Source organism: Sceloporus undulatus, chromosome 4 (assembly GCF_019175285.1).
Source record: "Sceloporus undulatus isolate JIND9_A2432 ecotype Alabama chromosome 4, SceUnd_v1.1, whole genome shotgun sequence".
NCBI classification, from domain to species: domain Eukaryota; kingdom Metazoa; phylum Chordata; class Lepidosauria; order Squamata; family Phrynosomatidae; genus Sceloporus; species Sceloporus undulatus.
In genome coordinates, this window is record NC_056525.1 from 68668112 (window position 1) to 68681547 (window position 13436).

The following is a 13436-nucleotide window of genomic DNA, read 5'->3' on the forward strand; positions in this document are numbered from 1 at the left end:
AGGAATGTTTACAAGCCTTAGGAATAATAATAATAATAATAATAATAATAATAATAATAATAATAATAATAATAATATGTTCTGTCTTTTCCTGAAGGAACCAAGGCAGATTACAAAACAGAAAACGACAATAAAATGCAAATTACAATAAAATCACATTTTGAAATAATCCCTTACGCTCACCTCCCCCAATCATAACCCCACCATTAGATAATAAACACAATAACAGTTCAAATAATTTTACAAAAAATTGCCAATACATAATAGTCAAATTGTGCATGATAGTCAAAGCACAACACACCATAACAATCAGTATACATCAAAGTGAAGCTTTGTCCCTGTGACACATTAATAACAACAGCAATAACAAGTCAAAGCATAACACAACATAACAATCAATGAAACAATCCCCAACTTTCCAACGGCAGCAAAAATAACAATCTGTATACTTTGCAGTGATTCTGTGCGGGCAATTTAAGGACCAACAGAGCTGCATAATTGAGATCCCAAGGGTTCATGTTCTGTCACCGCATCAAAGTTAAGCTTTGTTCCTGTGACACATTAATAACAACAACAACAAGAAGTCCTGTTTTCTTTTCTTTTAGACAGGTGCAGGTAAGACGTACACCATGGGCACTGGCTTTGATATGAACATCTCTGAAGAAGAAAATGGCATAATTCCACGGGCCATTTCCCACCTATTTAGTGGTATAGAGGAGCGCAAGAGAGCAGCACAGGAACAAGGTGTGCCAGCACCAGAGTTCAAAGTTAGTGCACAGTTCTTGGAGGTAGGTTCATTGGTGTTTGTGTGGGGATGGGGGCTTACAAGAGAGAATGCATATATGCAAATAGATTGAATTGCTAAAGGACTTGTTGCTGTTTTGCTCATGAGCAGGAGTGGACTGTTGCTTCCCTATGTACCAGTCATGGGCCAAGTGCATTCAGTTGTAATCCAACGTTTTTTGTTATCATGCCCATTAAGGACATCCTGTATTCTTGATAATAAGTAAAGATTTTTCCTTAAAAGGCAAGGTGATTCATGTGTCATTCTACAAAGCCTGCCAGTGATGTAGAACTGATTATTTCATTAAGATTTCTACATGGGACTGAAGTAGACCCAGGCAACTGAAAGTCTAAATTTCTCTACCCTGATTGTTGTGAGGTTATCAGTGGTGACGGGAGTGAAGTGTTTTGCAGAGCATATGGCCTCTCTATGCCCTGTGGTCAGGTCTTCACTCTTCTTGCCTTGTGGGATTCCTTGAATCTCAGTATTCTCTCATTTTTATCTCTGTCAGCATCTTCCCTTCCTGGTAGACACCAAAGTGTGAACCAAATTCATGTTACAAGAAAATCATCAAATTATGTAATCAAAGAAAATAAATCATTTCATACAAACTGTTCCAGATACAGAATATTAGGTATATTAATTCTCACACAGAATCCTGTGTCCTGCGTTGCTCTCTAAGGCACTCTCCATGCTAAGCCATTTTTATACAGAGGACTTTTTCTATCAGCAAGCTGGTGATCAACAGCTTTGACCACCCATGGATGCTGCTTATTATTCAGTGGTGGTGTTTGCGGTAAGGAGGCAGAACCAAATCCTCACAGATGGGAGCGGCAACTGTACTTTTGTTTGAACGTTATACTTGTGCAGTCTTTTGAAAATCAAGCAGCCTGTTCTTAAATATCTCAATTTTTCTGTCTTTCTTTAGTTGTATAATGAGGAGATCCTGGACCTCTTTGATAGCACACGTGACCCTGATTCCCGCCACCGGAAGTCAAACATCAAAATCCATGAAGATACCAGTGGTGGGATCTACACTACGGGTGTTACATCACGTCTCATTGGCTCGCAGGACGAGGTAAGTGAACCAAGTCTTTATACACAAGAACCTCCTTTTCTGTTCCATGTTCATTAGTCTGTGTAAGTACTTCCTTCTGATTCCATATTCACAATCACTCACATAAGTTAAGGTCTCCACATTTCCTATATATGAAAGGAATATGTATGTGTAATAATAATAATAAAATTTATTTTTATCCCGCCCCTCTGTGGATCGCAATTAGGGCGGCTTACAACAATTAAAATATACAATCCATGCCTCCATGCATCTGTGTGGACACAGATGCAAGTGTACAATGGCAAATCCCACCTGACTGTTGCTATGGTAAGGTGACTCAAGATAACAATCACTAACAAAAATTCTCTTTAAGATTAGCTTTCATTTATTTGCATGAAGTGAACTTGCATATGTGCTATTAGAATAAATTGTCTTCTGTTACCACAGAAGCATTTTAACAAGAAAATCCCCTAATTGTGTTTAAGAGTCTTACCTAATTGTGTTCTGATTTCACTGCAGAGGCTTCTGTCTTACATTAGCTACTCAGCTGCTGACATATCTTATTTGAGTGGAACCCATAAAATAGTCTGCTTCTCAGTTATGAGTCAACTCCCAAATCCATCTGTATTTTTGCCTTTAATGATACAGAACATCCTCCTTGAATTCTTGTTGCCTCCTTTTCCTCAGCTGAATTTGTTACTCTGTTCCTTTTTTAAATTCTAACTGATACTATATGTGTTGGCTGATGGAAAGCACTGTGAATTTTGCTGTTAAAATTTATCATGATGCCCCTGGATAGATATCCTTTTGCTCCTATAAAAGGTTTAAAGCCCAAACGTGATTATACTGTTATAGGTTCTATATCAACCTTTTTTATAAAGAGCAACTGCAATAAGGAATGGAGTCTTTGGCTCCTCCTTTGGCTAGTTGTCCATTTAAAATTTCACCCCATCAGCTGTTTTTCTACCTCCAAGCAAAAGACAGATGTCCCATTACCTCTTCCCACACACGGAGAACAGCAGCTAGGGAATAGATGTGTTTTAATTTTATTCAGGTTTTACATGTATTCATGCCCAGAACATTTCTATAGAAGTATGGCATAGAAATTTCTACAAAAAATGTGTATATAAATAATACTTCCTGAATGTTAAGACAAACTTCACAACAAAGCACTGAAAAGTTACTTTTTTGGACTATTAACTCCTAGAAAGTGGTTATGGTGGCTGGGGAATTCTGGGAGCTTTAGTCCAAAAAGTAACATTTTCAAGCTTGAACTTGCTGTTGTTGCAACTGTCATGTGCCTTCATGTCATTTCCAACTTACGATGACCCTAACTGTAACATATCACAGGGTTTTCTTGGTGAGATTTTTTTAGAGGGGGGGTTTGCCTTTGCCTCCGTCTGAGAATAAGAGAAGGTGACTTGTCAAGGTCACCCAGTGGGTTTTCATGATTGTATGGGGTTTCAAGTCTTGGTTTCTAGATTTATAGTCCAGTGCTCAAACCACTACACCAGACTATCTCTCTGTGAAACTTATATAAATTTTGAACCAGTGCAAAATTGATATAAAACCTAAAATGATTTAGATAATCCCAAGTGTTCTTTCCACAGCCAAATACTTATATACAGACTCCTCTACATTGTAGTAGTTCTTCTAAAGTACAGTATAGCCTCTCTTGGAGCCCTTCTGCCTGAAGAATGAGATATAAATACTCTAAATAAATAAATAATTTGTCACACACTTGTGGATTTATTCCCATGTATTCTGTCTTTTTTGCAGTGATTATAAATTTCTCCATGACAGCTAAGCTCTACATACTGTGTTTTGCAACCACAGAGAATCATTGAGAGCTTCTGGTTGTTACCAGACCTTTGTAATATATAGACCGGTAACCACTGAAAGAAGAATAATTTGCAATATTCTCCTTGAAGGGAACTTCTAGTATTTCTTGTCAATGTTACTTAGCAATGGAATGAATGCATAACTGGTGATTGAAGTAATTATACTTAATGCCTTATAATAGAGAGCTGCAATTTCAAAGCAGCTCAAATATATATATAAGTATGTGCCATTTGAACCACATTTTTCCAGCAACAGTCTGACTAGTCAGCAGTTTCAAGGAATTAGTAAATGTATGTGCCCTTGATAATTTATAAGAATAGAATGTAAAAGCTCTTCTCACCTGACAAAATCCAACCATTATTGTCTTTTTATATAAAGATCCCTAAGAGAAATATTTGATTTTAGCTCCTACTAAGAATTCTGATTTCCAGATATAATGCCCATCATTTGATCCAGATCCTGTAATTCATATGTTGTCAGAAATATTACTTAGGCAGAACTGCACTGCAGAAATAATGCAGTTTGACACTGCTTTAATTGCCATGGCTCAGTGCTATAGAATTCTGAGACTTGTGGTTTTGTGAGCTATTTAGCTGTCTCTGTCAGAGAGCACTGATGCCAGAACAAATGACAAGTCCCAGGATTCCATAGCATTAAGCTATTGCAATTAAAGTGGTGTCTAACTGCATTATTTCTTCAGTAGAAATGCAGCCTTAGACCTTTGTTTTATTTCTGAGTGCTTCTTAGGCAATATTTGTTTTATATAATCATAGGATCATAGAGTTGGAAGAGACCACAAGGGCCATCTAGTCCATTGTTTGTTTGTTGTTTATTGTTTGGATTTCCATATACTAGAGGTGGGAATAATTTGGCCTTCCAGATGTTGGCAAACTGAAGCTCCCATCATCTCTTACAAGCATTATTCCCACAGACCCAATTAAATATTAATTAAAACAGGAAGAATTTGGAAGCAGTGAGATACATATATGAATAATAGTACCAGTGTTATTTTCTCCAAGAGAACTTTACATTGAAATTTCTTTGTAACTCATATCTTCCCAAATCCTTATTGCTACACCATTTCGTATTTTAAAAAGTGATTGAACTGTTTATTCTCCCTGGGAGAGGTACTGCTAGTACAGCTGTATTATGTACTCCAGGAATGGACAAAGTGTAGCCCTCAAGGCTGCCATTGTGCCTTCTGATCCCCTCACCTCAATTCCCCCAGATTGCCCTGTTTGTAGCAAAAATAAAAACAGAAATGGTGAATTGCCTTTTCTGGAAGCTTGCAGGATAAGCAGTTTACTTTTGGAAAAGGTCACAGGGCCTCCCTGCATTATTTAAATTAAACAAACAAACCCAATTGCATCAAAACCAGAAGCAGACTACCAGCTACTTCTAGGTTTGTCGGATTCATTCTGGGAGCAATTTGGCAATCCATGAAGCCCCTGGAGGGTCTAAAGGGAGAAAACTGCCCCCCAAACCCATTGATGTTGCTCCTGGTCTAGCTGAATTCAGTCATCCCACTTGTGCACATTTTATTGTTGTTAACCGCCTTTGAGTCAGTCTTGACTCATGGCGACCTGTGGATGAGACATCTCCTAGGCTCCCTATCCTTCACTGCTCTGCTTAGTTCCTGTAAATTCATACCTGTGACCTCCTTAGTAGAATCTATCCATCTGGCATGTGACCTTCCTCTTTTTCTACTTCCCTCCACCTTCTTTCCCCAATGAATTATGCCTTCTTATCACATGGCCAGAATACGGCAGCCTCAGTTTAATCATCTTGGCTTCCAGTGAGAGTTCAGGTTTGATCTGTTCTAGGAGCCATTGTTTGTCTTTTTGGTTGCCCATGGTATCTTCAGCACTCTTCTCCAGTAACACATCTTAAATGAATTGAATTTCTTTTTATCCACTTTCTTAATTGTCCATCTATCACATCAGTACGTGTGCACAGTTACTTAGGAGTAAGTTCTCGTGGGTTTTGTGGGATGTAACTCCAAGGTAACTCTGCCTAGAGAAGATGATTTTGAGCAGAGAAAAAGCCAGAGAAGAGACGACTGAGCATTTGTTTCAACTTTCCTCTCTCACCACAACCTTTTATTCAGAGGTGTACTTTAGCTAGAAGAAAGAAACTGAAAGCACTGTGTATCGAGTCTAGTTTGGCTCTCATTGTTTTAAAAAAAGCCAAGGGGTTGATTTCTGACTAATAGTGAAATAAACATTCTGCAGGAAACTCAACTGCAGCCTGTTTATAAACAGGGTTGGAAAATTGTATGTTTTGGTTTTTATGTATTGGGAGCGGCAGGATGGGGAGGCTTGCATCTGAGCAGAAAATGTAAAACACAGACACTTCTTTTCCTGCAGCTGATTCAGTGCCTGAAGCAGGGTGCTCTGTCCCGAACCACAGCCAGCACCCAGATGAATGTCCAGAGCTCCCGCTCCCATGCTATCTTCACTATCTACCTTTGCCAAATGCGTGTGTGCTCTCCTGTACACTTGGTAAGTGAGGGGAGAGTGTTGAAGTACTGGTTGTGCACTTCAGAGTGATGTACATGTGAGTCAATAGCTTTTGACTTAAGTTGGACTCAGGTTACTTCAGTGACTTGACTTGGACTCAACTTGGCAATAAATGATGGTCTGACTGAACTTGACTCACAACTTGTATATTTTTAACAGCCAACTTGCTAACATCATTCACTTCGAGCAGCAGACAAAACCTGCCCTCAGAGTGTGGGGCATTTTTCTTGGGAGAGAGCAGCAAATGCAATAGGCAATGGCCTTGAAAAGGAAGGATCCATCTGAAGCTTTTGAAAAAAATTAGAAGGCTCCTCTGATGTGCAGTAGGGACACTCTGCGAATTAGACCTCAACCCCTGCAACACACTTGCTATTCCCTTCCGGGAAACATTCCACACTTCCTTTTTTACTATTCAAAGATGGTTCCCAGACGTGAGAGTCAACTTGAGACTTGACTTAAAAGTATCTTGCAAGGACTTGAGGCTTGACCTGAGACTTGGAGTAAAAGACTTGAATACATCACTGGCATTTCTTCTTGTTGTAGTTGAGAGATTAACTGGGATAGTTGTGCAGGAAATAGAGATATAGCAAGATCTTTTGGGAAAGCAGGGAGTAGGGAAATTAAATTGGATTCCATTATTTGAGGAAAAGATTAATTTTACCTTTACAATGTTGTATATTAAATTATGTGTATCTGGACTATTTGTTTTTTGTATTTCTCTCTTATTTTCCCTGTATTTCCTTGTTGTTTTTTACTAGATTGTATACTTTTGGCAGAGGTGTCTGTTATTATTTTAATTTTGTACAGTGTAATGTACATTAATACTATCTAAATAATAGGAAGCCATCAGTTCTTTGTCTTGATAGGAACAGTCACTTTTGGAAGTTTTATAGACATATCTGTTACTTGGTAGCAAAACAACTAACAATAGTCAATGTTTATGCTAGTGTTGTATGACAACAAAATTCATTATTCATTGAATTCTGTTTCTGGGACTTGTTTTGGTCACAGGTGAATGGAGACACAAATAGCCTCCTTGAGGGATCCCAGCCTACCAGTGAGTACGAGACACGAACTGCCAAATTTCATTTTGTTGACCTGGCTGGCTCAGAGAGGTTGAAGCGGACAGGTGCTACAGGCGAGAGAGCCAAAGAAGGGATCTCCATCAATTGTGGTTTGGTATGGCTATTTGTTACATAGATATGGGTGCAAGATTGTCTGGAAACATGCTCTCACTGCTACTGCTTCTGTTTTAGAATAATGATGAGCAATTCTTGTAGCCCTCCAGATGTTTTTATCACTTTCCATAGTTTACACCTCCCACTAGTCCTCACCAGCATAGCCAGTGGTGAAGAATTATTGGGGCCTCAGTCCAGAAACATCTAAAGGTCCACAGTTGTCCATTTGGTTTTACAGTGGGGTTACCGTTCACAATGCCATTATTGTGGCTTCTCAAGGATCACAGTGTATCCCTCCCACCAAATTTCTCCCCAAAGTATTTTTAGCCTCTAAAATGAATAATAGTGCCTGTAACGTCTCAGGTGGAAGAATGGTTACTCATTTTTCTCCAATTTGGGGCCTCATTCACTTGATTTAATTATTTTTCAAAACTGAAGTGACCAGACAGTCATTTCCTGTTTTCAAAACAAGGTCCCTATAGAACTTACATTGTCTGCCCCCCTAAACGTTCTGCAGAATGGTGAAATTGTGTTGTTTGCAAGAGTATATAGGATTAAAATGTGGAGGACCTGGCCTCTAGGCTTTCACATTGGTCGGTGTCCCTCTACTTAAATTTTATTATTGCTCCAACCCTGTTTTATTATTGTTCCAACTCTTAACATTTGGCTTAGTCTTGGTGGTGAAGACCAGAACTATTCATTGAAACAAGTAGACCTAATGGAATGAGACTGCTTGTGGAAATTGTGCCATGTGGTGTTTTGGGGGGATAAGATTCAGTTGTTTAACCAACTGCAGAAGGATTTGATTTCTAGAGGAACAATGGAAACCTAGTTGCCATTAACTAGCTTTGGTATTTGGTTGAAGGGCTACTTCATGTCTTCTTTTCTTTTAGGTATATGCATACTTGAAGTGTACCTCTAAAAATGTAAAATATTAATTTAACCATGGTGTTTGCAAATTAAAGCTAGATTCTATAGAATATAGTAAGTGTAGCTAATCTAGTAAGTGGGTAGGTGGGAAAAGGCTTAATTGCAGTTTCAAAAAGGATATTGCAGTTTGAGCTTTGGGTGACTTTTTGTAGAAGATTTTGTGAAGCAGCGATTTTACAGTAAAGAGGTAAGAGAAAGTCACTTGCTGTCTTGTACATTTCTTTGGCAGTTAGCACTGGGAAATGTCATCAGTGCTCTTGGTGATCAGAGCAAGAAAGCCCTGCATGTGCCCTACCGAGATTCAAAATTGACACGGCTCCTTCAAGACTCCCTTGGTGGGAACAGGTAATGTGAAGAGTCACCAGACACCTAATTGTAGCAAATGCAAAATGTTAAAGTGCCTATGTAGATTTGCTGGCATTGGGAATAGCAAAAGACTGTGTAGAGGGTGTGTTATGATTGGCAACACATGACCACAACTGTGGTTAATTAGAGGGCTCTCTGAAGCAGGGCTATAATAGATATTCTAAGGAATGCATTTTCAAATATATCCCAAGCTTCATTTTCCCTTGAGTTCCAAATGTGATTATTGGCTTCTCCAGAATGGATGCTTATATAATATGCCTAAGCTGTTTTTGATCCCAAATGTTGGCAATAGAACCTCCTAACATGGGATCATTGTAATCTCTTATCCTATGCCCTTTTCTAAACTGTTTCCTTTAACAGCTGCCCTTCTATCCCTCTTGTCTGTGTGTCTGTCTAGGCAAGTCCTTTTTGTTTCTGAGATCCCGTTTCATGTTTGCTTTTGAGCAGAAAGGCAAAGAGAATTTTAACTAAAACCTTGTTACACACTTCACTGTCTACTCCTCCTGTGTGTCTCTTCATTTTTTTTCACTATTCACTGAACTGGAACATGCTATAGCAGTTTGTTGACTTGATCTGTCAGGCTGCATTATTCATGTGAAGCCATTATTGGGAATATCTTGGTTACCCTCTTGTTATGCTTGTGCTATACATTAGCTGGTGTGGGAGGGTGGCAAGCAACTTTCCTTTACTTGATTTGAACTGTTCATCCTCCTCTGCAGCCAAACTATAATGATTGCCTGTGTGAGCCCTTCAGACCGGGACTTTATGGAGACCCTGAACACCCTTAAGTATGCCAATCGTGCTCGCAACATCAAGAACAAAGTGGTGGTGAATCAGGATAAGACAAGTCAGCAGATCAGTGCCCTGAGAGCTGAGATTGCTCGGCTTCAAATGGAGCTCATGGAGTACAAAGCGGTAAGGAGAAGTTGACAACATTTGGCTGCTATAGGTTACTGCTGAAGTTGAACTATAGACCTTCATCACTATAAACAGTCCCTTTATCCCAATGGTGTTGTTTCTCCTCCGTTGATTATTTCCGATTCTCCAGTCTAGGGATGAAAATTTTTTGTTGTTTTTCTTTGTTTCCCCAAACAAAAACTTTGGTTTTCTGACACCAGGAAAGCCTGATCAGAAAGTAGAGCACAGAGATCAGAATTTTTGTTTAGTTTTTACCCAGTATTCACACATCCTGAAAGATTTTGGGAAACTATTCTGTGCAGAATAATGTTTTTGCACAAAATAGTGTTCCTTGTGCAAACAGTTTCTAGTAACATTCTTTGTGTGTGTGTGTGCGCGTGTGCGACAAAATAATATTTAGGTTTTGTTGTTGTTGTTCTTGTTCTAAATCCCACATTACTGGGGGGCGGGGAATCACATGCAAAATCCATATGTATATTTGTGGGAAACAATTTCCTAAAAACATCAGGATGTGCAAAAACATCTGGGAAAATTATGGAAATTATTCATGCTTTCATGAGAGGATGAAATATTTGAAAATTTGTACCCTTATCACATTCAGTTGAATCATGCTAAGGAAAAAACATAATAAAATTCAATATGTGGCTTTTCTTCTTACTCACCTCAATTGAGTAGTTCTACTCTTGTGGAATCTGATTCAGCTTCAGTTTCTCCATCTTCTAACAAAGGGTAATGATAGACATGTTGCAAAAGATGAACCTCATAAATATGGGAGAAAGCATTGTTATCTAAATTGCTTTATTTCACTTTCTTTATTTTACTTTACAATTGCATTTTAGGGGCTAAAACCAATTTTACTCACAGATGCACAGACTCATTGAAATGAATGGAATTTGTTAAATGTTAAGGTGCATTCTGTTTCATGGGTCAACTCTTGTCAGATCAAAATTGGATTTAGTCCACCCAATGCATTATTATTTCTAATGAATTTTCTGTCACATAATTGCTATATACTGTAAAATAAAATAATAGAAAATTGTGCTAGGACAGTATACAAGTATTCAGTCATACCCTTTTTAAATTTATATTTTTTAATTTTACAATACAAATTATTACGCTTTCTTCATACAAATATATCTTTAACACTTTACTTATTTTATACTAAATATCACCTTCATCTTGTGAAGGTAATTTTCCAGTTTCTTAATACTTTTTCAATAAATTTTTCCATATTTCATCAAAATAGTTTCTTTTCCATAATCCTTTCTTCACTTTCAATTTACATGTTAATTTATCATTAATCACTATTTGCCAGACTTCTTTATACCAATCCTCCAGTTCCACATTTATTTTCAATTTCCAACTTCTTGCTATAATTAATCTTGCTGCTATAAGCAAATTTGTTACAAGATTTCTTTCTTCTTTTCTTCATTTTACATCATTATACAGTGATAACAATACTATATTTGGGTTTCTGTCCTTCTATCCATAATATTTGCTATTTCTAATATTACTGTTTCCCAATTTTTTTTACATATTTACATTGCCACCACATATGTATTTATGAGCCTACTTCATTACATCCTCTCCAACAATATTTTAAATTATTCTTATCTATATTATGTAATCTCACTGGTGTCAAGTACCATTTCCAGATCAGCTTATAATCATACCCTTGCAAATTTTGCCTTGATTTTTGGTCACCCTGACACCTCCCCCCCCCCCCCCCATCCCAAGTGCACAGTACCCATACGCTTCCACAGCCTTCCAAATTGAGAAGGAGCAACAGTAGATTGAGTCTAAAGATAAATACTTTTTTAACCTTTTCCTATGGACACAAGCTTAAATCAAAGTACTATTCCTAACTATTGTAGGCCCGTTGAATTAATGAAACATACATAGGAGTTAACCAACCAATTTCCAGTTGAACTGATGGTTCTACCATACTTTGTGCTAACTGCTGGATTTAGGCCATGATCTTTTGAAACTGTACTTTTTACTCCTCTTCTCATTGCCTACCATGTGCTGTTCCCATTAAATTGTTTGCTGTATGGACAGAGAATGAGAGAACTAACCATGCTGCCCTGTAGCATTGATAAGGAGATTCTCTCCCAAGGGCAGTCTGTCAGCTCTGCTGTGGTGGTCAATGAGAAAAACAGTAAAAGCAGTTTTAGTTTGCCAGGTCATGCCAGCTCTCTCCAGCTGTAGTATTTTTGACAGTAGTATCTAACCTTTCTTTTTGTGTTTGCAAAATGCCATAACCTCTTGTGGTGAATTTGATAACCAATAGCTGAAGCAACAAATGCAGAATTGTATCTTCTATTCATAGAATTCGTTAAAAAATGCATGGAGGTATTGCACTATTTCAGAGTGAATGCAAAGCATAAAATATTTTAAAGTTCAACAACTTCAACATCTGATACATGCAAAATTGCATGCTGCCCTTGATAGATCTGAAGTGAGACAGTCCTATGACTACTGTGTTTGCTCTTCAGCTGAGATGTGTGCAGGGCATTGCTTTTCACTACAGCTGGCTTGCATTCATGAATAGCCCTTCCCACACTTTTCTCTCTACAGGGTAAGCGTGTCATTGGAGAGGATGGCTCAGATGGCTACAGTGACCTGTTTCATGAGAACGCCATGCTTCAAAAGGAGAACACCACTTTGCGTATGCGGGTAAAAGCAATGCAAGAAGCTATTGATGCAATCAATATACGGGTTACCCACTTGATGAGTCAGGAAGCAAACCTGATTCTTGCCAAGGCAGGTGAGACTGTGAGGGCAAGTGGTTGAAATTTCCATTTGGTTTAATTATCCAGACTATAGTTAGCTATATGAGATTTCTAAATAGCAATAGAACTTCTTATTTACAGAGCTCAAAGATATTTTTGTTAAGGGTTAAACTACGTGTGACATTAGTTTTGTGCTTAAACAAGTTTGCCTAACCCAGCCATTTTTATATGAGCCAAAAGTAGACTTGATGCACTTGTCTAGAATGTGATCTAGATTTGGGTGGCACTACCTTTTGGCTGCTTTCTGTAGGTGCAGTTTTTTCCCTACAACATTACCACTGAGGATAAATAATACCCAGGGCAGGAGTGATTTCCAGCAGAAAATTGATGTGATATCTTGATCCAAATTGTCAGCAAGTTTTTGAATGGACCTCTGCACTTGCTTTTCCTTCCCATCTCCAATAAAAACAGGTTAATCATCACATTACATGTGGTTTGACTGTACTGGACAAATCTTTTTTCATGAATTATAATTTCATAAAATTATGGACTTCACCAAACAATTGCTATTGAAGGGCATGCTAAATATCACCAAGATATTCTTTTACTGTTGATTTTCTGCCTCTCACTTGTCACTTCCTTTGTAGATCTAATTAACTTTGGAGCAAAATCTACTTGTCTCTGAAGTCTTGCATTTAGCAGGTTACGTACAATGTGGCTCCTCAAGTTAGGCTGCCACCTTGCTTTTTCTTTTTTAGGTTGCTGCCGTAGCTTATTGCTTTGACTTTAATACCATTTTCATTTTTTACTTCTTTATTCTGTTCTCCAGGTGATGGCAATGAGGCTATTGGTGCTCTGATCCAGAATTACATTCGGGAAATTGAGGAGCTCAGGTAACTAGAAGTTGTGTTTGTTTTGTTTCTCCCATCGTGCAAGTGGCCATACCTGCTCACAAGCAACACTAGCCCCTTTTGGCAAAACCAGAAGTTGCCAGAACATAACTTACAGAACTATTGTTTAACTGTTAGGGCCTCCCAGAGTTCAGATACAGGGAATAGCATTTATTGGAGAATTGCGCACACCTGTACCTGGAAGCTTCCACAGAATCTT

The 13436-nt window shown here is 38.2% G+C and overlaps 1 protein-coding gene across 5 annotated transcripts in view; it reads left to right on the forward strand.

Annotated features, from left to right (window-relative positions):
* KIF21B (kinesin family member 21B) overlaps positions 1-13436 on the forward strand; it is a 93972-nt gene that overhangs the window by 36610 nt on the left and 43926 nt on the right. For all 5 annotated transcript variants that reach the window (XR_006103500.1, XM_042463026.1, XM_042463029.1 and 2 more), the window contains exons 3-10: positions 606-788; positions 1713-1862; positions 6050-6184; positions 7214-7381; positions 8540-8655; positions 9396-9591; positions 12172-12361; positions 13156-13219. Coding sequence is in view for 4 of the 5 variants with exons in the window: in XM_042463026.1 (XP_042318960.1) it covers positions 606-788; positions 1713-1862; positions 6050-6184; positions 7214-7381; positions 8540-8655; positions 9396-9591; positions 12172-12361; positions 13156-13219 (1202 nt within the window). In the remaining variant the exon portion in view is untranslated. The remainder of the gene's footprint in view (positions 1-605; positions 789-1712; positions 1863-6049; positions 6185-7213; positions 7382-8539; positions 8656-9395; positions 9592-12171; positions 12362-13155; positions 13220-13436) is intronic.